We start from the raw sequence: 24,584 nt of genomic DNA on the forward strand, positions 1-24,584 counted from the left end.
CAAAATAGCAAGACCCAATACCGCAACCCCTGCCTTGAGAGTTGCTCTATTTTGTTGAATCAACTGAAATGGGTCCTTGATATCTGCGCTCTAAAGGACGTGTATTTGCTTAAATACAGCTCCGTTCCTGTCTCACTATCTGGATAACGAGGACTGTGCTGGCTATAGCAACGAGTCTCAGGCCAGACAGTCAGCCAGTCTCAGGGGCTGGCAGGGTGGGGAGCAGGCAGGGAACGTGAAAAGGATGATCAGTGTGGTCATGGGGGACTGGCCTGCCATTTTACCTCAGACCCTCCAGCAGGTGGGCAGTGGGAGGCCCCACGGGGGACTCTAGCTGCAGAACATGGTGGCAGCATCACCCCCAGACCGTTGCTGTTAGAAAGGAAGTAGGACTGTGGTGTCCCTGGCCCAGCTAGCATCCTTTCTGATCCTTTCTTTCCTCCCAGAGCTCTTGTTAGGAAGTGCTCCTCCCGTGGGAATGAACACGATAGGAGGCAGGCTCAGGCTCTGGAGGCTCCTCCTCCTTCCACTCCCTGTCTGTCTCCCTCCCTCTTCCTCCTCATGCCCGTCCCCACCCCCAGTCAAAGCCCACTGCTTACCGGATACTCCAAACCCATTTTTCCCCTCTTTCCTGTCAAAACCTACTGGTCCTGTCCCCTCAGGCCTATGCCACCTGCTTTCTGAGGGTACAGCCGGTCATGGAATGATAGAATTCCTGCTCATGTCCATGAGTTACCGTTCAAAGCTTTGGTAAAAAAAAAAACACCCTGTTGTAACTTCAGCTCTGACATTCATTAACTGAGTAGCCTTGCAGAGATCCCTTTCATCTCTCGGAGTCTCAAGTTCCTTATCCACACAACAGAAGTCATACCAAACTGAGAGAACAGATGGGCCTGGTCTTTGTGAACTGAGAAGTGCCATAAGAAAGGCACTAGGGCCCTGGCCAGTGTGGTTCAATCGGTTGGGGCATCGTGCCATAAACCGAAAGGGTGCAGGTTTGATTCCCGGTCAGGGCACATGCCTAAATTGTGGGTTCAGTCCCTGGCTGGGGAGCGTATGAGGCACCCGATCGATGTTTCTCTCTCACATCAATGTTTCTCTCCCTCTCACTCCCTCTCCCTCCCTCCACTGCCCCCCCCCCCCCCCCCCCAAAATCAATAGCATGTCCTCAGGTGAGACATGCTTAAAAAAAGAAGAAAAAGCAAGGCAGTAAGGATTCATAGAGATGGTTAGGCACACAGTGCCAAAACCCAACTAAATGAAGCACTCATGGGCACCGTAGAAGGTAGTGGGTAGGGAGTAGATCGGAAGATTGCAGTGGCCCTCCCAGGATTCTTAATGCCTACTTTGCTTGTGTCTAAACTGGCCTTCTAGAAGCCCTGTCAGTGCTATCTCCCAGGGCAGACTGGGCCCCACAGAACTACACTCAGAAGCGCTCGTATGGACCCTGACATTTGTCCCCTAGCCTACTCCCCACACTTGTGACCTTACCCTTTGGGCCAGGATGCACCTTGGTAAGGAGGAAGCAGCTTGGCCTGGTGTGTGACATGGCCCACACGTTTGCTTTCCCACCTCACTTCCAGCCCTCGTCATCCATCACTTTAAAGTTGTGTGCTGCAATTTACAGAGCACTTTTGGAGCTGCTCACTCAATAAACCTTCCCAAGAGCGCTGGGAAGTAAGCATCATCCCCATGTTATAGACAGAGAAACTGAGGTTCGTTTAATTGCATGATATGACTAGGCTGTTTAAGTGCTGGAGGTGGGTGTTTTAAGTGCTGGAGGTGGGTGTTAGTAACTTTAAATTGAAACAGGTGACTATTTTGAAAGGGGGAGCCTAGAGATCATAAAGTACTTTTTTATTGAAGAATCATGTGTATTAATCAGCTGTTGTCATAATAGTACTGAAAAACACAACATTCACGGGCTTAAAACAGCAATCTTTGTTTCCCCTTCATAATCAGCTGCAACTTGAATGAGCTAGACCTGACTCCAGGCTCCAGGTCTAACTGAACCTCCTTTTCTATGTGTCTTATTCTGGGAATCAGTCCAAAACAGCAGTGGCTTTCTGAGGTATCTTCTTCTCATGACAATGGCAGTTTTGGGGCTCAGGGCAGGCTGCCCTAAAATATGCCACTTTGGCATATTGATGATTTTTAATTAAAGTTACTTAAGAAACAGCTGGTGCAGAAAGGACTGCCTGACTGTTCTCTGTCTCTCTGAAAGCAGGAAAGAAACCTCCTGTGTGAAAGACCTCCCTGTCTGCAGAGATAGGGAATCCTGGGCTGAGAGGGCTGTGTAAATAAACATTGCCTAGATTCTTCGCGGATTAAGCACCCACGCCTAAGTTTCTTAGTCTTCTCAATTCTTCATGAATTTATGGTTTCTTTGTCTAAAAAAGTATAAAAGCTGCCTGCTTGAATCATTTCTTTAGGTCCCCTATTTGTGAGACCTCAATAGGTATGAAACGAAACTTGATTTTCTCCTGTTAATCTGGCTCATGTCAATAGAATTCTTAAACCAGCCAGAAGAACCCTGAAGGGCATAAAGAATTTTTTTTTTTTCCTCCCTGACAGCAGAAACCCAAGAGGGCCAAAACCTAACTGTTCAAGGCACATTTCATGTTTCTGCTCATATCATAGCAACCAACCTCCTATTGGCCAAAGCAAGTAACATAGACAAGCTTTGCATCAGAAGGGCAAGGAAGTGTACTCTGCTCCCAGCAGGGAGATGGGTAGGAGCAATGATGTAATTTACCACGCATAACATACACACAGGAAAATGCACAAGTCATAAGTTCAATGCATTTTTATAAGGTGACACACCCGCATACCCATCTTCTGTATGAAGGCATAGAGCATTGTCCCTGGCACAGGAATCCTCCTGATCCCCTCCCTGGGCACCACCCGCCACCCACAGCCTAACCACTTTCCTGACATCCAGCACTGTACACCAGTTTTGTTTATTTTCAAGATTTTTCCAAATGGAACTATACAGCATGTTGTGTCTGCCTCCTTTTGCTCAACATTATGCTACTGAGAATTATCCATGTTGCTGTAAGTTGCAATAATTTCCTCATTTTTATTATATATATTTCATTCTATTGGAAGGACATTTGGGCTGTTTTCAGTTTGGGGCTATTCTGAACAGCATGGCCATTAACATTTTTAAAAATTAAATTTATTGGGATAACATTGGTTAATAATACCATTATATAAATTTCAGGTATACAGCTTTGTAACACACCATGTGTACACTCCAGTGTGCTCACCACTCAAAACCTAGTCTCCTTTCATCACCGTACGTTTGACCCCCTCCCCCTTTACTCTGTCTGTCCTCCCCACATCCTCTTCCCCTCTGGTGACCACTATTCTGTTTTTTGTATCTAGAGTTTGTTTGTTCATTTGTTGCTTTGTGTTTTATATCCCACATATGAGTGGAATCATACTGTTCTTGTCTTTTTCCATCAGGCTGACTTCACTTAGTATGATACCCTTAAGGTCCATCCATGTTGTCACAAATGGCAGCATTTCATCTTTTTAATGGCTGAGTAGTATTCCATTGTATGTACCACATCTTCTGTATCTTATCATCTGTCAAAGGACACTTAGGTTGTTTCCATGTAACATTCTTGTGAATGCCCTTCTGTGGAAACTCGCTTCTTTGGGATTTATATGTAGCAGTGAAATTGCTGGCTCACAAGGTAGGGATGTATGCAGCTTTAATAGATTCTGACAGTTTCCCAAAGTGGCTATGCCTGTGTACATGCTCACGGGCAGGTGATGAATTCTGGTTGTGGAACATAAGAATTTCAGGCCAGTTACTGGGATTTAGTCCTTCCTTAGGCCTGTCCTTCTAGGCAGAGCCTTCTAGGCTTAGAACAGGGTGCTAAGCACACTGTTACATTATCTCACTTAATGCTCACAGTGATGCTAAGATGTTCACATGGTTGTCTCTAACCCACAAAGGAAAATGGAGGCCTGCAGAGAGCTGAGAAAGGCACCCCTCAGTCCACACCCACAGACGCTGGGATCTTGGGTGGGAATTAAAGCGGAGCCAGATGGACCCAGATCCCGGGACTCCGGCAGCTGTGGAAACGGTGTCGCTGAGAGTGAGGACCGCACTCACCCAACCAACAAAGCGCCCTGGGCAGATTGCCTATAACCGATAAGCCATCCCTGTAGCTTTTGTTTTCACAATTCAATGAACAATGGCTACATTGTAACTGTCTTAAAACAAGGTCAGGGAAAGATAACTTGCAGTGCTCAGACTGTTGCTGAAGTGCAGCAGTGGGCTTCCTATGCCAAGACCTCTCCAGCCACCAGATGTCCTGAGTCCCTGAAGGGCTATGGCAAAGGTTTCTCTCTAAGGTGTCGGTTTACAGCATGAGCGTCCCTCTGATTTCAGTGTTTGTCAGCAGAGCCATCTCTGACTATCACAGCTCTCTGCTGCCTAGAATCTGTCCAAGGAAATTAGTTTTCTTCCTATTCCCTCCAGGGCTTTGACCTACCACTTCTTCCTAGCTTGTCTCTTATACTCTGGGCGAAAGCTTCCTGCATTTTCAGTGTCTGGCTTGGGCAGTATCTGCTCACCCTCTCCTGTCTTCCTTTGCTCCCCCAGGGTGATCTGTCAGCATTGCATAGTGTGCCCTGTATGGCATCAGGCCGCCTGCCTGATGGGTCTTTGGTGCTTTTTTAAAGCTCCCCTTCCCCAGAAGAATGCATTCACGAAGCATGCATCCTCACGCGTGTGCCGCCTGTCGCATCCCCATCCAGACCCAAAACGTGTTTGTGCGTTAGAGCTGATCCTTGCTAGGCCTGGAAACTTTCTCACCAGTTCCCAGAAGCAGTCTTTGGGCTCATTCATCTACTGTTTGTTTACCAAGCACCGCATAGGTACCAGGCGCCATCTAGGTTCCAGGACCGACCACCCAAGGGTAGAAAAGGCATGCACATCCTTTGCTCTGAAGTAGCTGGTAGGTGACGACAATCACTCCATTTCACAAAGGTAAAATCACCCCGCATTCAGGCCGTTTTCTGAAGTGTGATGAGGGGCTACAATGCTGGCAAACAGCAGCATCTCGCGTTCTGAGCCCGCTCCACTTCTGTTCCATCAAACAGACCGTACCTTTCCTCTGTCAGCTCCCTCTGGCCTCTGTTGTATGCCTGGTGTTAATGGGTGCTGACTGGCAAAAGCAATGTGACAAAAATGATCTTTCACAAATTGGAACTGGCTGTCTCAGTGGGGAGCTCTCTTTCTCTGTGGCACCTTTTTCCTCTAGGCACTCGGGGCCCCTTCAGCTCTACATCAGTGATGAATCGTTGCCTCAGTCCCCTTTCCCCAGCTCCTTTCCTGAGCTCATCAAACAGCACAAAAGGAAGCTCTGCAGTGGCTTGCTCTCTCCTGTTAATTACTTGTTCAGGAACTCTGGCCGCCTCCAAATCTTCACTCTCCAACCGGAATGTGCCCTTTCCTCAGGCTTAGGACTCTCTCTCCCAGAACCACCTCTTCAAGCATTCGGCTAAGGCAGAAATTGTAGGTGGCTATGGCTCTGCGCAGATGAAGCTCGGAGCATGTGGCGGGCCTCCCGGTGAGCTTCCTGTCTTCAGAAGCTGCATCTTTCTGAGGTGCTTTATTATTCTTGGCCAAGTGACCAGACCCCATGCTAAGGGGATTAGCCAATGCCTGGACTGATTCTCAGCTCACCTTCTTCCTCCTACTCTCCCTCCCTGCAGTGTCTGACTGTTGGCAAGGCTTGGTCCAGTCCAGGAATGATGGGTGTAGCCTTACAGAAATGGCTGTGGCCAGAGCCAGAGGCCTAACCCAGAAAGGAGGTTTGTGCCGCCCAGAATTTCTCCTGGATGGCAGTCATATGAGGTATCGGAGAAGAGTGTGCAAAGTAAATGCGAATTTCTCCTAGAAAAACGAAAACGTGACATTAAAAGGAGAGAGAAAGTAAAATAAACTATTGGGGAAAACCCAAGAGAGCGTGACCTCTTAGAAGGGTACTGGAGGTATTCACTCTTTCAATCCTGGCAGTCTAGGGAATGTGGGGGCGGGGGCAGGGGGTGTGTGCGTGTAGTGATTTCCACCAAGTATCTTTCTACTGGCTGCTACCTTATGTAGATGAAGAATTGTGAGACTCACTATCATGAAGTGTCTGCAGAAAAACCAATTCTATTAGAAGCCTCTTGAGACAGAAACCTCCTCCTCCTTCTATGGATTCTTCCCTTGCCCCCTGAGCTGACTTCAGAGTTAGGTGCTTTGTAAACACTCACCAACTACATGTTGATTGAGTGAGACTAGCCTAATACTTCATTAAAATCAGAAAGTAGCCCCTCCTACTTCCACCTATTGCCCCTCCAGCACCACCACCATGTGATCCTGTGGGAGCCCAGTGCTTTTCTAAAGCAGGTTCTACCGCCTTCCTAGTGTTTGATCTATCTGAGGTTCAAGTTGCAAAGCAACACCTGCTTTTGGCACTTGATACCTGAGAGATAAAAACCCCAGGCTGAGTTCGCCTAAGTGAGTACCTTGCATGGGGCTGTGCATTGCACAGGATTTGCTCCAGGCTCTGGAGTTTTGTCTGAGGCATATTCTGATCCCTGTCTTTGTAGGCAGCAACCTGGCCCCTGGTGGACTTGCTAAGATTGAATTTTTTCCTGACCTCACATGAATGCCATAAAATTTATGAAGCAGCAGCAAATAAATCATGGAATTCGGGAATAGTTACAACTTTGTTATCATCTGTGTGTCTCTCTTTAATGGGATTTGACTGAAAAGAAGAGAAATGTCTTGAGTTACAGCTGACAAGACTCAATCTTTAATCTTCTGGGAAGGAGGAGAGACACAACTAGCATTTTCAGAGTGTCTGCTGTGAGCCAGACACACTCTGTATGGCGTTACCTTTAACCCTCAGAACTCTGAGAGGTAAGAGGCTTCACTCCCCACCTGGGAATACACGCTTGGAAAGGCGGTGTTCGGCATGGCACAGGGAGCAGTGGCTTGGCTGTGTCGGAATACAAACCCAGATCTGCCTGCCTCAGGCCCCACGGTCTTCCTTCCCGTTACCTGAAACCGAACGGTGGAGGGTTTGGAGTGAGCTGTGGCAGTTGTAGGGGCTGGACGTGGGAGCTGGAGCCACTGCTTCTAGTTCAGCTCACCACCTATATTGACCTTGGCCTTGGGCAAACTGTATGGCCTGAGTGACTTCAGCTACCTCTCAGGAATGGGAACACAGTAACAGTCCCAGTCATCTCTTAGGAACAGTGCAAGGAACAATCAATTAGGAGCATACCTGAACCATGTTGGAAAGTTGAATTGAGGCAGGACAACAAAAACAGGTTCTATTTCCAGTGATTTTTTCCCTCTCTCTAAGATTTATATTCACACATGTGTTCTCCATCAGATGATCTGTTGGGTGTCTCTTACGGGACAGGCACTAAATTAGACGCTGGGGATACTGTGGTGAACACAACCAACTGGGTCCCTTCTTTCTTAAAGCTTATAATTTTCTGAGGGTGTAGAAAATAAGCAAGTTAGCAAGCAAATAAGTCTATAATCAAGCCACGGTTCAAGGCCAGGAAGCATGAACAGAGTGCAGGAAGGGAGAATGAGGTAGCCCTCTGCTTGGGTGTGCTTTAGGAAACCCAGTCACACTCCATAAGAAATCATTCACCCATTACCTCTGGGCGAGGCACGGGGTGGCCAGCACGCGCGACTGTTGCTTTCCACTGTGTCCTCCTCTCCTCTGGATTTCTTTTACCATAATTATGTATTGCTTTTATATTTAAAATAATAGTTACACAAGGAAATCAGTGTCTGATAAATCATAAGCTCAGCTGTTTTTTGTCTGCAAGGAACTATGAAAAGGGTCCTCCAACCTCATGTTAGACATAGATATATTTGTGGAAACATCTCTGTTTCCATTTGCGGGGAGAGTGAGAAAAGGCTGAGCAGATTTAGCAGCGCTCCTGAGTCCGGGCGTCCCTGGAGCAGCCAGCTGTCCCCTCTTTTGCAGCGAATGGTCTGGGGCATTGACTTTCAACCCCAAGAGGAACAAGTCCATCTGGGGTTGAGGCTGCCAGGAAGTTATCACAGTCCATCTGCTTACCCTTGAGAAATGGCAGCCAATAAATTACTTCTAATTAAAGAGGCAGTATTAAGGGGACTGAAATCAATGATTCACAGAGCACCAAACCTGCAGAAGTCACAAGGAGGCAAGGGGGGAACTGAAAAGCTGTAAAACTGAGTGAGAAACAAGAGGTAGCCCATTAACAAGAGTAAGTGGTGATAAAACTCACCAAACTAGAATTTTAGAAGTGGATGAAGACTTGACTTAGCGGACAGCCAAAAAAGCTAAAGGTGCCCCGCAGGCTTCTGTCATCATTGAGTTCAGAACCATAAGATTTTTTTTTTTAAACCAGCAATTGCAATAAGGCACTTTTCGTTTGTTTGTTTTCCCTCTCATTAAATAAAGAGGGTGGGTTAAATAAAAAGGTTTAGTGGGTTGAAAACCACATCAGAGGGGAAAACATCAATGTTTTTAAAAAATTCATAGACCCTAAGGAAAAAAATGACATAATTGCTTTGTATGTCTGTATTGCTCTTTTCTCATAGAAGGGCAAAGCGACTTCTTGGAACTTCTATAGAAAATAATATGGCATCATGGTTCTCTTTCTCGTATTCTTTCTCCCTGTCATTTGGGCTTGAAACCTGAGCTTTCTAAATTCTAATTATAGTGCCTGACCCCCTGAATATCAGAGCTGCCGTTAAAGGGGTGGGCGCCTTCCCACTAATGCCTCAGACCTGAAAGCTTCTCTTTTATAAAATGCACTGTTGTTCCAATTGTTTACTTTTCTAAATGAAATACAGTTCAATTATTTGAAAATGGATTTGCTTGTGGCATGAAACCTGTGCCCATCATTGAAAGACAGAACTCCAGTTTGTCCTTTATCCAAGTGCATATCTTATAGGGTTATTATTGATGTTGTTTAAAAGAAGTAGACATAGTTATAGTTCCAGAAGAATTCGAGTTTTCTATGTAAATTTAGTATGTTGGACTGCCATCATTTTTGTGAGTAGGGTTAATGTTAATGGCTATCATTCAGGTAATTAACTGTGTGAGGAGGCTCCCAGGATGCAGGACTTTATTTTAAAACAGGTCATTCTGCCCTGGCTGGTCTGGTGTGGCTCAGTGGATTGAGTGCTTGCCTGTGAACCAAAAGGTCATTGGTTCAATTCCCACTCAGGGCACATGCCTGGGTTGTGGGCCAAATCCCTTGTTGAGGGCGTGTCAGAGGCAACCACTCATTGATGTTTCTCTCCCTCTCTCCCTCCTTTCCCCTCTCTCTAAAAATAAATAAATAAAAGCTTAACAACAACAACAGCACCAAAATAGGTCATTCTCTGGCAAACTGGAGTTTGTCACTGGAGTGCTGCACGACATGCTTAATTCTCTTGGTACAAGTTAAGAAGCAGGCATTATTTCCCCAATTTCAGAGAAGGGGACTGAGATTCAGAAGTTAAAACAACAGGTCTTGTGCTGGCAAACAGGTAGGTGGCAAAGCCTTGTGCTAAATCTAGGTCTCTCTGGCACCAAAGCTGTTCTTTTGATACCCAGATTTAAGAAATTGCCCCCCTTGTATTTGAGTTGATACCATACATATTCTGTGGCTGTTCTGGGAATGCCTATTTTATAGCCTTTGACTCTTTACTTAGTTGCCAAATTAAGAATCAACTATCTACTGAATATTTGCTTAGATTTTTAAGCTTAGAAAAACAGACTAAAATGTAGAGGAGAACATTCCCTGTGTATAATCTTTAATACTCTTTGGTGAAATCTTGCCAACAACTCTAAGGAAAGCATTTAGGCAGTTCGGAAAATTTACATTTCCATTCGGGAAAGCTCTCGTACCGCCCCCCCGCTGGAGGGGAATGAATGCTGCTGTCAGCTTGGCTCGCTTCAATCAGGCCTCTGTGTCGGCCGTCCGTCCCCAGTCCTCAAAGCTTGTATACAGTAACACCTGAAATCAGATGGCATTAGCCTCATAATTGCCACACTTTTCTTTAGGAAACAAGATTGGTTGTGGGACTTTACGAGTCCTCTGCTTTTAGGGAAAAATAAACCCATCAACATCACCACTAGCCCTGGTGCCAGTTTGGGCTTGAAAGAGCTGAGTGTCAGACTGACGCCTTAGACAGCGCTGACTACAGGTTGTTGAAGCAAGGGTACGAGGACAAACATGGTGTGCTTATGCATTCATTTGTCCATTCACTCAAAGTTAAATTGAGAGCCCACTATGTTTCAGACTGTGCTAGCTACTGTGGGAACATGAAGAGGAAATCCTAACTCATGCAGTCAATGAATAAGGCTAAAATTGCCTGTATTCAAAATTATCCTTAAACATCCCTCAAATTTCCTATAGAATATTACCTTGGGTCAGGTTCCTTAGAAGCAGAGCCTGCATCAGGATTCTCATACAAGTGAGTGATTGAGAGAGTCTCAGGTGAAACCCATAAGGAGTGGGGAAAGCAGGGTGGGGCAGAGGACCAACCTGAGCAAACACGTCAACCCAGCTGAACAGCTGGAGTGGGGCCCCAGCCTGATCCCAGGGGAGCTCCGGAGCATGAGTGGCATCATAGATTTACAATCCTTGAGGCAAAAGGAATACCCTTTTGTGGCCCCTACAATCAAGTATTGGCTTTGGGTTGTCTCCAGGAATTAGGATGTAACCTCTTGGGCACCTCTGGCAAAGTGCCTTCAGTCAGATGAAGACAGCTCTCAAAAGAAGGGTGCTGCTGTGAGCAGTTAGCAGAGGACACTCCCCGCGGCTGGGGGATGGATGCACCAGCTAAGTAAAGGAAACCTGTGAGGGGCGTCACCAACAGCTACGACACAGGGTTTGGGTGACATGAGAGAAGCCTACATGTCATCTGTTAATAAAGACAACAGAGCAATTTCTTTCTCTCCAGTGGTGTGAGAGCCCGCCATTTCTTTGGATGAACTACAGGTGAAGTAGTTGCCTTGCGTTCGGGGGCTGTATTGTATTAAATATTTGCATTTGTCATCAGTAGACTCACACCCAGCATAGGGAGATACTCATGCTTTGGGAGCTGCTCCTGCAGATCAGACACTGGATGTGTTCCCCAGGAAGCAGACTCTGAGATGTCACTAGACGGGATGTTCACTGAAAGTGCCCAGTCACCGCCTGTGGGAGGGAGGGCTGGAAGCAGGAGCCAGCAGGGGAAGTTGAGTCACAGTCCAGGCCTGACTATGGTGTTGGCTGACCACACCCCATGTGGAGCTTTGAAGATAAATGTCCTGTCGGGCCGCTTTTGGCCAAATAGCCAGGCTTTTGTATCCCTGCATTCATCGCCCCCTCACTGGGCAGCCCTGGGAAGGACAAGGCCCTGGGGAGGTGGCTCTCTGCAGCTGAAGCCATTCTTAAGGGACAGCTAGAGGCTCTTTGCTGACTCACCTCCAGCGGCTGGGCAGAAGGTCCTTCCTGGAATGGGGGTCGGTGGCATGTCTCTGTCCATCCACGATGGGGACGACTCACAGAGCACATCTCATACATGTACCAAGCATGTGGTCATTGAGTAGAATAGGTACAGAATTGCCCTTCACTAGTTAAAGCTGTTTCTTCTTGGGGGCAGGTGGGGGGTTGGGCACATATGATTGAAGAACTTACAGTTTAGTCAATGCTTTAGTATTTAAAATGAATTCTGGAATTTTATCCTTGGTGTATCTTCACTTGGGAGTGGATACTCTACTATTTTTTTACTTACTATACTTACTAAGTCCTTTTTTTTTCATTTTTATTTAGTGACAGGGATTGCACTAAGTACCTTACATAAATTACCTTATTTAATCCTTAAATAACCATATGCGGAAGGTACTATTATTATTCCCCATTTTACAGATGAGGAAATTAAAGGCTGGAGACCTTAGAAAAAATGTGCCCATAGTGTTCTATAGTCAGTGTTTAAACCAAAGCCTGTCTGACTCCAAAGTTCAAAAACCCTTAACTGCTCTACTGAAACCAGCTGTGAAACCTTTCATGTTACGCTTTGATGGACCTTAGCTTATTCATTCATTCGACAATGTTTCACCAAGCATGCCTTATGCCAGACTCAGTGCTAGGCTTTTGGTATTAGAGATTCAATGGAGAAGCCTATGAACAGGAACACATGTGCATGTGTTCTTGTGGGTCATTCTTGCTGCCTCTGTGTGTGTGTGTGTCCATCTGTGTGTGTCTAACAATCTCAAGAGGCTAATGCAAATGTGAGGACCTTTGAATACCTCCTAGTAACTCAATTCACCGTGTTAAACTTTTTAACAGGCTAAAAGAGATGCTAAGCGAATGCCTGCAAAAGAAGTCACCATTAATATGACAGACAGCGTCCGACAGGTGGAGAGAAGTCGAAGAATCACAAAGAACTGTGTCAACTAGCAGAGTGTCTAACTAGAAAGGCAGATGGACTTCTTTGGTGCCCGTCACATACTGGACCCCATCAAGGAACCCTGAAGAAGTGGGTGCCCCTTGCTGACTGTGAACGTTGCTGAGTGCCTTGAGAGACTGTCTCACCCAGCAGCCAACAGCTGCCTGAGCTATTGGGACATCCTCAGCCTCCTGCTTTTCACATAAATGTATTGGCACAGTACTCACATATGGTAATAAACTGAAAATGAGCAGTTCGGTTTTCTTCTTTGCAACGTCTGCACTTAGATCGGGCTTAGAAGTGCTGAGCTAAAGCCACAGGCCAGTTTATGACGCAGAGAAGGTAGCAGGGGTGGATGCCAAGAGTGAAAGAGTCCACGTCAGCTCTGCGCCCTCCTGGTCACAGTAGTGCACACCGTCTCAGGCACTACTTTCCATTCTTTCTTTTTGAATGCCACCGTCACAAGCGTACTGTGCTCCCGTAAAAGCTGGCTCTCACCCGACCTCAAACGCAGATACATGAGAAATCAAGAAACAGGAAAACTCCCTGTTATTCTTGTTTCCTGAGCTCATGCTAACCCCACCAACACCCACGGCTGGCCTTTGGGAGGTCTCTAGGATGCAGGCACACCCATTCCTCTGCGTTCAACACCCCCACCCCATGCTGGTGTCCGCGTCAGCCGCTGAGCCATGACACAACAGTCGCTGCAGTCAATGCGTTCAATCAAGGATGCCCCTGATAGCTTAGCCAGATTTGCATTTTTTATAGCTTTCCAGCTCCTTTTGCTTGTGCTCTTGAATGTTTTCTCTCTCTGATCAGGTCATTTGCAATTGTTACTTCAAGAGTGGACACTGCTCATAAGAGGGAGGTAAATTCAGAACATGCTGGCTGCACACGGGGTTTCCCTTACCCTCTCTGTGCACAGCCCCAGGACGATGCCACTTTGGTATCTGCAAAGGAATCGCTTTAGAAAGTCAGTAGCTGGTGGACATGCATTCACACTGACATTAGATTGACATGCACTGTGTTGGGAACCAGGTAGCTAATGCAGTAAAAAAACAAATATATATATATATGTTTTAATAGAAATAAAATTTTCTAGCATTTCTTTAAACATGGTAAAGTGGATACATTTTACTCCAAAGTGATGTAGCATGTGCTTAGGAAAGGACGGACTAAAGTTGTACCAATTGATACCAATAAACTCCATGTGTAGCAGAAACAGGCAGCCTGATGGTGTGTGCTTATATAACATAGCCTAGAGAATTGACATCAGCAGGTTACAATCCAGACATTCAGTCTCCTTACCTGCCAACTCTGTTATTTCTCAAACACAAGTGGGCAGTGTGCCCTCCTCCCGCTCTACTTCCTCCCTCCCTTCCTTCTGTCCTTCCTGTCTTCCTTCATTCAGTAGATTGTTTATCTGTTAAACATTAAATGCCAACCCTGTGTCAGGGACCATGCAGATGCTGAGAGATTTGGAGTCCGACTAGTCACCACTGTGTATCTTGAATCTGACAGTGGACTTAATAATGAGGATACTGACTGAGACACTGTGCTGTGAATTGCCCTGCAGAGTAATCTCACTTTTATATTTAGGGCAGGTTTCTGCCTTAAATTCTGGGTTGCCTCCTAGTCACTGTACAAGACTTTCACCATACATGAAACTGCAATGTTCCCAAGCCTCTATCATTTTCTGATTCTTTGAGAAAGGGCTTTTCAGAAACTTTATGTTTTGAACATTTAAATAAGTATAATAAAGTAAAAGTAAAACCTGTGACTCCTATGTCCCCGCCGGCATTACTCAGCAGGAGCCCCCAGCCGTCAAAGGTTGGCATTGCTCCTGCAAGTTGAAGGGCTCAGTCTCCCAGGGCATGTGCATTGTGTTTTGTGCAGGGCGTTTCCTGCACCGGTCACTGCTGTCAGCCACAAGCGAAGCCGAGCTTCTCTTTACAACCTTGTTTTCCACCATTTAGCTGCTGCGTGTTTTTTTTAATTTATCAACTTGAGAGGGAGTCTCTGTTTTATTGGGTTGGCCAAAAAGTCCATATGGTTTTTTCTGTAAAACAAAAGACACGTTTTTCATTTTCACCAATAACTTTATTGATTTGGATATTTTGAGTATGTTGGCTGTCTCCCATGTCATATCACATTGATTGCTTTCAATTAATGTCTCAATTTGATTGCTATCAACTTCAATTGGTCTTCCTGACTGTGGAGCATCATTCTATGAGGAATTTCCAGCATGAAGCTTTGCAAACGACTTTTGACACGTTTGATCAGTCACAGCACCTTCTGCATACACTGCACAAATCTCTTTTAGTGTTTCAATTGCATTTTTTACCTTTTCTTGAAATAATAAAGCATGTCATACCAAAAATGTTGTGTATTTTCTTCTACCTTCAACATTAAAATGGCTAGACAACAATTCACCAATTTTAATTTTTTTAAAATGCACACTGATGTGGCAGCTGTCACAATACAATCTAACAAAATTGTTTTGAATGAAGTTAAAGACAACTAAGCACTACTAGAGCCATTTTACAGAAAAACCAGATGAACTTTTTGGCCAACCCAGTACAGGGTCTGGCACAAATAACGTCCTTTTTTATTACAAAATCATAAGCATATAATTCTGTAATATAACAATATCACACCCAAGCACACCATATGACATTTTAGGTGAAATGTTCAAATTAAAACTATGAATTGTAACACCCATATTACCCTACCAACCACACTCAAGCAGGCATTATTTCTGCTAGACCCTGTATACAGAAATAGTTTCTCACTTCTGGGGGAGAAGGGAATAAAGGACGTTTATGACCTGCCCCTCTGCAAAAAGATCTAGATTTCACCAAGACAGTGACCAGAAGCTAAACAATGTTACCGGAAATTTATCTGGTAAATGTTCATGTGTATAGGAACTAATTCTTACTATCCTAGTAGCGTAACACTTTCTTTTGCAAAGTTTGTGTCGATAAAGTTCTCAATTTCAAACATATGGACAGTTACAAAGAATCTTTACTGGGACCTTAATTTTGTATTTAGAGCTGCTTAGATTTTTTCTCTCTTTTAAGTAAAGACCTTTCACATAAGTGACCCTATGCGTTCTCCAAAAGGCTTTGTGAAATAGGTAAGGAGAACACTATTAGGGCCAAGTTATAGTCATAAAAGTATTATATTTGTGGTCCGCTCAACCAGCAAGTGATGGAACAGCAATTCAAGAGAGAGAACTTGGGACTGCAAATCCAGTGCTTTTTCCATCATATAACATGGTACCTGGTACCTTTCCTGGCAAGAAGGTCAAGCATGGCTGGGAGACTCAGCCACTTGGAGGGGAATTGCCCTGGAGCCTGAGACAACACTGAGTCCAAGTCTAAGACGGTAGTGGCAGTAACTAGACAGGGCTAGTGAGCTCTTAGGGGGTTTGGGTGGAGCTCATTCCCTCAGAGGGATGATTCTGCCGGCACCTTTGGTGAAGGTCAGAAAGAAGAAAGACTTCTACATGATTCCAAGGAGATTGAACTTGCCCCCCTCGGAACTGCCGCGAAGGCCTAAAGGAGAGGGGAGTCGCGGCAGCCAGGACCTCCCCATTCTGCCAGCTCACCGAGCACTTCTTGGATGTGCAGGTGAAGGACTGTGTCCTCAGCCTTTTCCTGCTGCCCGCTCCCCACGGTACTCCCACCCTATCCCCATCTCCTAGGGTCCCTGAACAGGCTCCTGTTTGAGCTTCCTATCTAAGTCCTGCTAACTTTTACCTGTTTATAACCTGCACTAGCTGCATTCTGGCTGTGCACATGCCACAGAAATGAATCCCATCTAAATTTGCTCCAGTAAGTAGGGTTCATAAAACTGTCCGCTCTGCTACACCAGGTGGCAGACATTCTTTATTTGGCTGTCGTGGTGTTAAAACTTGAGAAACTTACAGAAAAAGCCTGCTCTGGCAGAGACTCCTAGTTTAGAGCTCCAATATCCATTCTCCCTTTCTTCCTTAGCTGGGCGCATGCCCACTTAGAATAAAGAATACGCTTCTCAGCTTCCTCTCCAGCTAGGAGTAGCTACATGATTAAGTGCTGGCCAATGAAATGAAATGAGTGAGGCCTGAAAGCTTCCAAGAAGTCTCCTAATAAAAGAATGATCAGGCCCTTTCTTTTCCCTTTTTCCCTCCTGCTCCCTGGAAGGAGGAGGTAATGGCTGGAGCCACAGCCGTCCACTAGGTCGTGAAGTAACTTTGGGAATGGAAGACATGCCATGTAGAGAAACAAATTGGAAGAAGCCTGGGTCCCTGATTCCACTGGCCCCTTACAAGCGCGGGACTGCACATTCCAGTTGTCTTTTTGAGAAAGAGAAATACACTTTGACCTCATCTAAGCTGCCTCATTACTCACAGCTAGACCTAATTCCAATAGATACATAAACCTTCCATCTTCTTTTCAAAACTTGGAGCATCTCTGACCCCTAGGCCCTGTTGCCCCTCAGAAACAGTCAGCTGGAGCTGATAAAGCTGCACTAGCTGAAGCTGGGGGGTCTCCAGGTTGTGACCCCGCCTTCATCACTGTGGCTTGCCTAAGACAGCCTCCCCATTCCTGTTCCCTGCTCGAGCCCTGGGGCCTTTGTGTTTGAAAGCCCTGCTCCAGACTGTCCCCAATATATCGTTCTCATGTTCTTTTCAGGAGTCTTTTCCCACTAGTCTAGGAAGTCAATCTCAGGAGCACTTTGCGAGCTGGCAGATTTCAGATATAACTTAACGTTTAAAATTATGTATCAACACCCTCTCTCGTTTACCCTGTATGCATTTCCCAAGAAGCTCCAGTGTGCCAGAAGTTGGGGTAACGGGAGGAATAAAACAGACTTGGTCCTTGCCCTCAGGGAGCTGGTATCCCCATGGAGGAAACAGACACAACAGAGACACGTAGATTGTGACAACAATGTAAGATGGCCGTGAATGCTGAATCGGATGTGAATAGGAGACTGGGCCGGAGGGAGAGCACTTAGGAAACTCCCGCGGGGGCCCTGGGGAGAGACGGCAGTGACCGGGAAGGGAGCAGTGATTGTGGGGATGGGTAGAAGTGGGTGAGGGCTGAGTACAGTTTGGAAAGGGAAACATTAAAATTTGCCGATCGATGAGCTGTAGAAAGCGATGAAAAGTGAGGAGTCAGTGTGATTTCTACTTTTTTGGTTTGATCAAGAGGGTTCTTGGTAAAGTAGGGTGAGATGGGGTGAGAGAAGGTGTTTTTGGTGGGGAGGATGGTCCACCCCTCTGGGCTTAGTTCCCAGTCTCCCTTGCAGTGAGCTCCTAAGCTATTTCGTCAATATTTAATTATCCTTAAATTCCTTCATATTGGTCCTAGAACCTCCCCTTACCCCACTGCCAATAGAAGAACATAAAGCCAGAATCAGAAGAAATGTATACTTAATTCTCTTGGGAATACGAAACTGTTAGAAGATTCTGATGTGATCAGATAGCACATCACCCAGCAAAAAACTAAGTCTGTACACTTACTGCCTCAGCGAGCTTTGCAGTTTTAGTTCCTTAGCTGGGCCTTCTCAAAGTGGAACTCCACCTTAAAGAGGAAAGGATAACTATTGCCCTTTCTGATCCAAATAGCCCTTTTCATAACATTGCCATGTGCCAGGGAGATAGCCGAAGATTTTTGTTTGCCTTCTTAATTGCATGTCATTATCCAGAGGATATTTCCTTCTGTTCTAGTAGATAAGTCAGCAGTGGGGTGGCCTATGAAACAGGAGGTGGCAGCCAGACAGCCGGGGAAAACAGAGAACACAGGCTTCAGGTGCAGGAGACTAATCCTAACCTGGCCTCTAATAGCTGTGTGTCTTGGGGCAAATAGAGGAGCCTCTCTGAGGCTCACGTCCTGTCTGTGAAAATAACAGCACTTTGTTGTTGTTGATGTTGTTGTTTTTGTTTTTTTTGAGAGTGGATCGTGAGGATTAAGTGAGATAGCACATGTAGATAACATGCTGTCTGCCATATAATAATAATTATGGCCCTGTGCCAGGTACAGTACTAGGTGCGTCACACATTCTCTCTAATCAATAAAGTAGTCCTGCCTGACTTGTCAGGCCCACCTTACAGATGAGGAAACTGAGACTTAAAGGCCCAAGGCCACTTAACTATTAAATGGCAGAGTTGGGATTTGAACCAATGTCTGCCTATTTATAAAAACCCATGCTCTGTGTTCAATAAATGTTAATTTCCTTCCTGTCACAATGGATAGCAAGTGATTTCACAGCCCTTTTTACAGTGTTAGTGTCTCAGCACTTCCAAGTTGTCAGTGCTAACGTCAGGATCGATGATAGCACCCTAGATACCAATCTGCCAAAGTTCGCCTTCGTTTATTTTAAATTTTCTCCCTTAACAATTACAAAGGTAATAGCTATCTTTTGAATTGTGCCACAATAGTAAAATTCCTTTGACGGTAATTCTAATCAAATTTTGAGTCTTTCTGAAATGTATTAAAAAAACCTAAGTGTTACATAATTTAGTAAAAGTAATCTAAATGATTAATAGCAATCCAAGTGATTTTCCTCTGGGTACTAGGATAATGAAGACCTGGGCTAGCTAGGTCCCCAAGGAGAGAGGACATGTCAGTGCAGGGGCAGCACCGTGTCTTGCACGCTATAGCCTCTTAGCCACTGCTTGTAGAAAGGAACAAAATGGAACAGAATTGTTTTCTAGTTAAAAAACAAGGAGCAGTTGGAAATAATTGTGATTGCTTAGCACGATGGTTTGCAATATGGCTGCACACTGGAATCACCCGGGGAGCTCTCAGAACTATTCATGTTGGGGTGCCAGCCCCGGGGATTCTGGTTTCATTGGTCTAGGCTGCAACCTGGACATCAAGATGTTTCAAAGTTTCTCCAAGGACCTCGTGTGCAGCCAGGGTTGGGAAACACTGGCCTAGCAGGTCAACAGAATCAGTGTCTTTAAAACCCTGTGATGGAGTCTTAAATCAGATTCCCTGGGTTTGAACCCCAGTTTCACTGTTTATTAGTTCATTCCTCATGCCCCTGTTTGCTAACAGCATCTCACAGCAGTGGGAAGATTTAGTGAGGATATGTGTGTAAAGCACTTCGGGCAGTGCCCGGCATATAAAGATAAACATGAGTGTGATTTCTAATCTGTTATTGTTGAACTGTGATCCAACCCTGAAATTTTCAGGACACAGGCAAGGCCTGGTGGATGAAATTCAGATCTTTCCAGATCTCAGAGGTTAAGGGTTCAGCCCCACATGACTGCCCCCCTCACCCCACCCCAACTTCTGGCACCAATTGCAAGTTCAGGTTGTTACTTGTGTGTATTTCTGGCTGAAGGGTTATAGACCAGAGGTTCCCAACACCCCCTCTTTGGGTCCCATTAATTTGCTAGAACAACACATAGAACACAGAGAAACATTTTACTTACTAGATTACTGATTTACTATAAAAGGATGTAACTCAGAAATAGCCAGAAGGAAGATACGCCTAGGGCTAGGTATGGGGGAAAGGGCATGGAGCGTCTATGCTCTCTCCGGGGGTACTGCTCTCCCCACCTCTCCACATGTTCACCCTCATGGAAGCTCTCCAAACCCTACTTTTCATGGAGGCTTCATTATGCAGGCATGATGAATTAAATAATTGGCCATTAGAGATTAAACTCAATCTCCAGTCCCTCTCTCCTACTAGGTCACTAGGTGGAACCAGAGTTCGAATCCCCTAATCACGTGTTGGTTTCCCTGGTAACCAGCCCCCAACCTTAGGTTGTCTAGGGGTTTTCTAAAAGTCACCTCATTCGCATAATACAAAACATTTTTTAGTTCTGCTCTCAGCTCTCAGGAAATTGCACAGGTTTTAGGAGCTCTGTGCCAAGAATCTGACAAAGACCAAATATATATTTCTTATTATAAATCGCAATATCACACTGGCAATGCATGATATTTAAATTCATAGAGTTGCATGAGCTCATGTCAGGAGAGACTGTACAGAGCGTTCTTTCCCTCAATTTAAGGATGAGAAAACTGCCCAGAAAAACTGTGTCCCACATTTTCACAGCCAGTCAGCAATAGAATCAGGATTAGAATCCAAGTCTAACTCCTGGGAAGGGTTACCACTGAGGGACTGGGGGATGTGGGACTTTCAGCACTAAAACCACCTAACTCCCAGGCAGCCAGGACAAGTTGATCACTTTATTCCTAGGCCAATGATCTCCTAGCCATTCTCTCCTTTGGTGATGGCACCTGAGGCGGAAGTGATTGCAGTCAGAGACTTTGTTTATTCTTGTCTTCAAAGGAAGATAGTTTTCATTCTGTTCAATTTTATTCTGTCAATGAAATATTATGTTCATTTTGAAAGAGAAATAGTCTTCCCTGAGAGGAAATTACGGAGCGGTAATTGCCATGTTTTCCTGGAATAATCAGAGCAACAAAGAGAATCATTCTGATGGTCCCCCATGATTAACCCTCATGTCAATATTGAGATGTAAGCTGGTAGGAGAGAGGCAGGAGAGAATAAATTTCCCCAAACGCAGCTGCCTCTCCTGACCCTCTGCTTATACTGCGGTCACACCCTTTCTCTTCCACCCTTTGCCTTTCTCTCTCCCTTCCTACCACCACCTCCGAGCTCCATAAATTTGTTCTCATCAAGTTGTCTTGCATTTCACAGTCAATGGCCCACTCTCCACCAAACTGTCCAAAACAGAAACCCGGAGTTGGCTCTGACTGTTCTCTTATCAAATCCTGCCTCACACGCTCTCCAGCCGTCTCTCACATTTGCTTTTTCCGCTCTCTCACAACCACCACCTTCACGCAGGCCACCTCGCCTGGATTTCTGCAGAAGTCTTCTTACCGCCCCGCCTAATTTGGACTCCACATTGCTGACAGAACTGCCTTTCTAAAATGCGGATCTGCTCAGAGCGTTACTGGATAGGGACCGGCCCGAAGCAGGTCTGCCTCAGGCTGGCCTGTAGCGTGTGGGTTCTTGACTTCGTGTAGGAAAGATTCCACAACAGGAGTCCAGGCGATTGTGAGAGTACGTTTACTAAAGCTGGGGACAGTGAAACAAGGAAGGGCCTAGAATAGAAGAAGCAACAGGACAGCCTAGGCTGTGCTGCTTTGGCTCTCGAAAAACGTTAGGGGAAAGAAGCCTAGGCTGGCTGCTGTCAGCTCACTGGAAAGTCAGAGAAAAGGGGGCCTTGGAGAGAGGTTCAGGGGCTTAGCCCAGGACCAGCTGCTTCTACCCATTTCCCCCCGGTTGCAAATCTCATGGGCCCACTTAGAGTTTAGGAGATGCACGCCTGTGGCGTGAAGAAGAGTATGGGGGAGGGCAAGGCACGCTCGGGGTCTTCAGTCTTGAGGGTTTTAAAGGCTGGGAGTTCAGCGGTCTTAGGCGAGGATCTCAATACCGTTCATTAGCTTTTCCAGGTGTGGGCAGGGAGTCATTAGTTATAGCAGCTGGTCCTCGGTGTTGCCTGCCTGATTTTGCTGCTTTTCTGGGCCTGGCACTGAAGTACAACTGAGGCCTAGGCGATATCTTGAGAAGGTTAAGGTCAGGGGTTCTAACTGAATGCCCAGTGATATGCCAGTGGAGGAAAGGCACCAGTTTTGCCCATTGCTAGGCTCCCTGTGGCTTTCTGCCCTGGTGACCCTCTGTATCTGCCTGTTAATTGCTTGGCCAGTTTGTTCAGCTATCTGTCTCAGTTTCCCCATTCCACTAGCCAAGGAATTTTCTGAGCTTCCCTCCTATCCTGCCACAAGAGCACTTGCTACCCTCTAATAAGACTGGCTTGCCAAATATCTGCTTCAAAATTGGGCTCCTTCCATCACCTTTAGTCAGTTTCTCTATCAGCTCAAAAAAATTTTTTGATTCTTCTCATTGGGAAGTGGCAGATACCCTTACATTTGAGATCGCTTCGTTTGTGGCAGTGACCCACTAGAATTGTTTCATAGAGGTGCCAGGTGAGCACTGGAAATATTGGGGGAACACTTTATAAAGTATGTGACTGTCTAACCACTATGCTGTACACCTGACAGCAATACAAAGTAATCTTGAATGTAAACTGTAATTGAAAATAAAATAAATTATATTAAAGAGTTGTTGCATAACTCAGGTAAAGTCATGTAATTAGGAGTTCTTGGCTAGTTTTTAAAACCAGGACTATCAACTGGCTGTGATCTCAACTTTCCAAGCAGCAACAAACTATCTGAGGGCCTGTGATAGCCTGTACGTTGCACAGGTTCCTAGGAACTTGAACAATTTATGTGGAGCTGTGGGAATTGGCCTCTTGGCCAGAAGACCTAGATAAAAGCCAAAGGAAGCAGAGATACTTGGCCTGGAGACAGTAAGACCTAGAGGAATCATTCGGCCAGGTCAGGTAAGATATTCCAGGTGACGACCCAGGGAAGAAGGACCATTCTGAAGTCTGGACACAAAGTGCTCTCCTCCCTAAAGTCCTTTTTTGGCCTGTTCCTGGTCTACTTTTTTATCCACTAACCTTAGCTTCCATCCAGCTATTAGGACAAGGAAATGCAAGGAAACTGTAAGCTCAGGATGATGCCATTTGGTGTCTCATTAAGAGGAGCATCATGCTGTGATTTTAAAGAATTTAGAGAGAAAAAGTTGCAGAACATTCTTAAGATTGTATGAAAAGATTATGAAGATGGATTTCTGGAAATAAAATGTAATAATGCCTAAAACAGATGTTTACACCATAAAATAGACAGAAACAAATGATATATGGAAATGTTTTCTCATCTGTAGATAAAAATGTGAGGAGGTAAGGAGCAGACTTTGTGTTTTTCTGTCTTTACCCAAAGACCTCTAAATTCCACTAAACATGTGCTTTCCATGGCAGGGAGGGGCAGAGGAGCGGCGGGCCCAGCTGGACGGCCTGATAACTGTGTACACTGATAGATCCTGAGTCCGCAAGGAAGACGGTGCGGATTGCGCCGGACACCGCGGCCGGTTTGAAGATCAGTCCGCACACCAGGCTTTCGAGAAATGTAACAATTTTTTTTTTTTTTTTAATCAAGTTCTAGTTTTGATTACAATGTAGTCTTCATTCACCCAGGTGGAAGGAGGGTAACCTACTCCCGCGAGGGAGCATGGGGCTTTGGGCTGCACGGTTTTTCTTTCCAGCCTACAAGGCCCCTCCTGACCCAGCGGTTCTCTGACACTGTCATGGGTGCACAGGAAATATTCTGTGGCATCTAAGCCTTGCTGGGCGCAGGAAACTGCTGCCAAGACCCTCCGTGCTTTGGTGCAGCTTAAGCCCCGCTGAGGCGATTGCACTGCTCTGTGCTAGGCTGGGCTCAGTAGCATCGGGGGTATCCAGGCCCCGCAGCCCAGACAGGCCACGCTGCTCCTTCTCTGTCGCTGTCTGCCCTCCCTCTGGGGCTCACCTGGGAAAGAGCCTCGAGTCCCTTCACCGTCTCACTTCAATCCTACAAATGTGTCTTGGGGTTTTCTTGACGCCCTCCCCTCTCAGGACCGCACCTTTAAAACTCCAAAGCCTGACTGAAGGGGTTGGGGAGGGCGTGCGGCACTGGGGGACGACTCGGGAAGACGAGGTAGGTCCGCCCCAAAAACGAACTGATAGTTTTCTGGTTTGCTGTCGAGTCTAAACGACCTCCTCTTCTAAAAAGAAACAAAAACCAGTGGGTTTTTTCAATTACAAAGATATATTTCAAAGTGCTTGCTTATAGCCCTATTTACTTAGCTTTTATGATCAATCATATTTCTGACAGTTACAAATACTAATTTTCTCTTTGGGAAATCAAGATGCTGATGCTTTGAGTCACTGACATGTCTTCTGTTGAGATACTGGGAGCAGGGACAACTTACCATTTAGAAACACAAACTCAGTTAAGGGAGGCTCGTTTTCCTTACACAGTAAGACAAACCGAATGGCTCTGACTCAGCTTGCACACTTGAAAGTTAGTCCTTAACCCAGAGAAAAGGGAAGACAACAGCCCCTTGACCTTCTGATAGCACACCTGGCTAGGCGAGGAAGCAAAGCAGGCGGCCCCACTTAGAGGATTTGAGGGCAACTGGTAGACGGGCCTGCTGCAGACGTCTTCCTCACCAGCCTGCTGCTGTCTGGCTCTCCCCGTCCTCGGATTACTTCTTCGGTTTAGGAGACAGAAGT

General features: G+C 45.7%; 1 protein-coding gene across 1 annotated transcript in view; it reads left to right on the top strand.

The window, feature by feature from the left end:
• The window catches only part of BAALC (BAALC binder of MAP3K1 and KLF4), a 74,105-nt gene extending 61,375 nt beyond the window's left edge, over positions 1-12,730 (top strand). The window contains exon 3 of the mRNA XM_054590067.1: positions 12,343-12,730. Within this exon, the coding sequence (XP_054446042.1) occupies positions 12,343-12,453 (111 nt within the window). The 3' untranslated portion in view covers positions 12,454-12,730. The remainder of the gene's footprint in view (positions 1-12,342) is intronic.
• Positions 12,731-24,584: the final 11,854 nt, after the last annotated feature.

Source organism: Pteronotus mesoamericanus, unplaced genomic scaffold (genome assembly GCF_021234165.1).
Source record: "Pteronotus mesoamericanus isolate MK-2021 breed Mesoamerican mustached bat unplaced genomic scaffold, CSHL_Meso_final scaffold_174, whole genome shotgun sequence".
Lineage (NCBI taxonomy): Eukaryota > Metazoa > Chordata > Mammalia > Chiroptera > Mormoopidae > Pteronotus > Pteronotus mesoamericanus.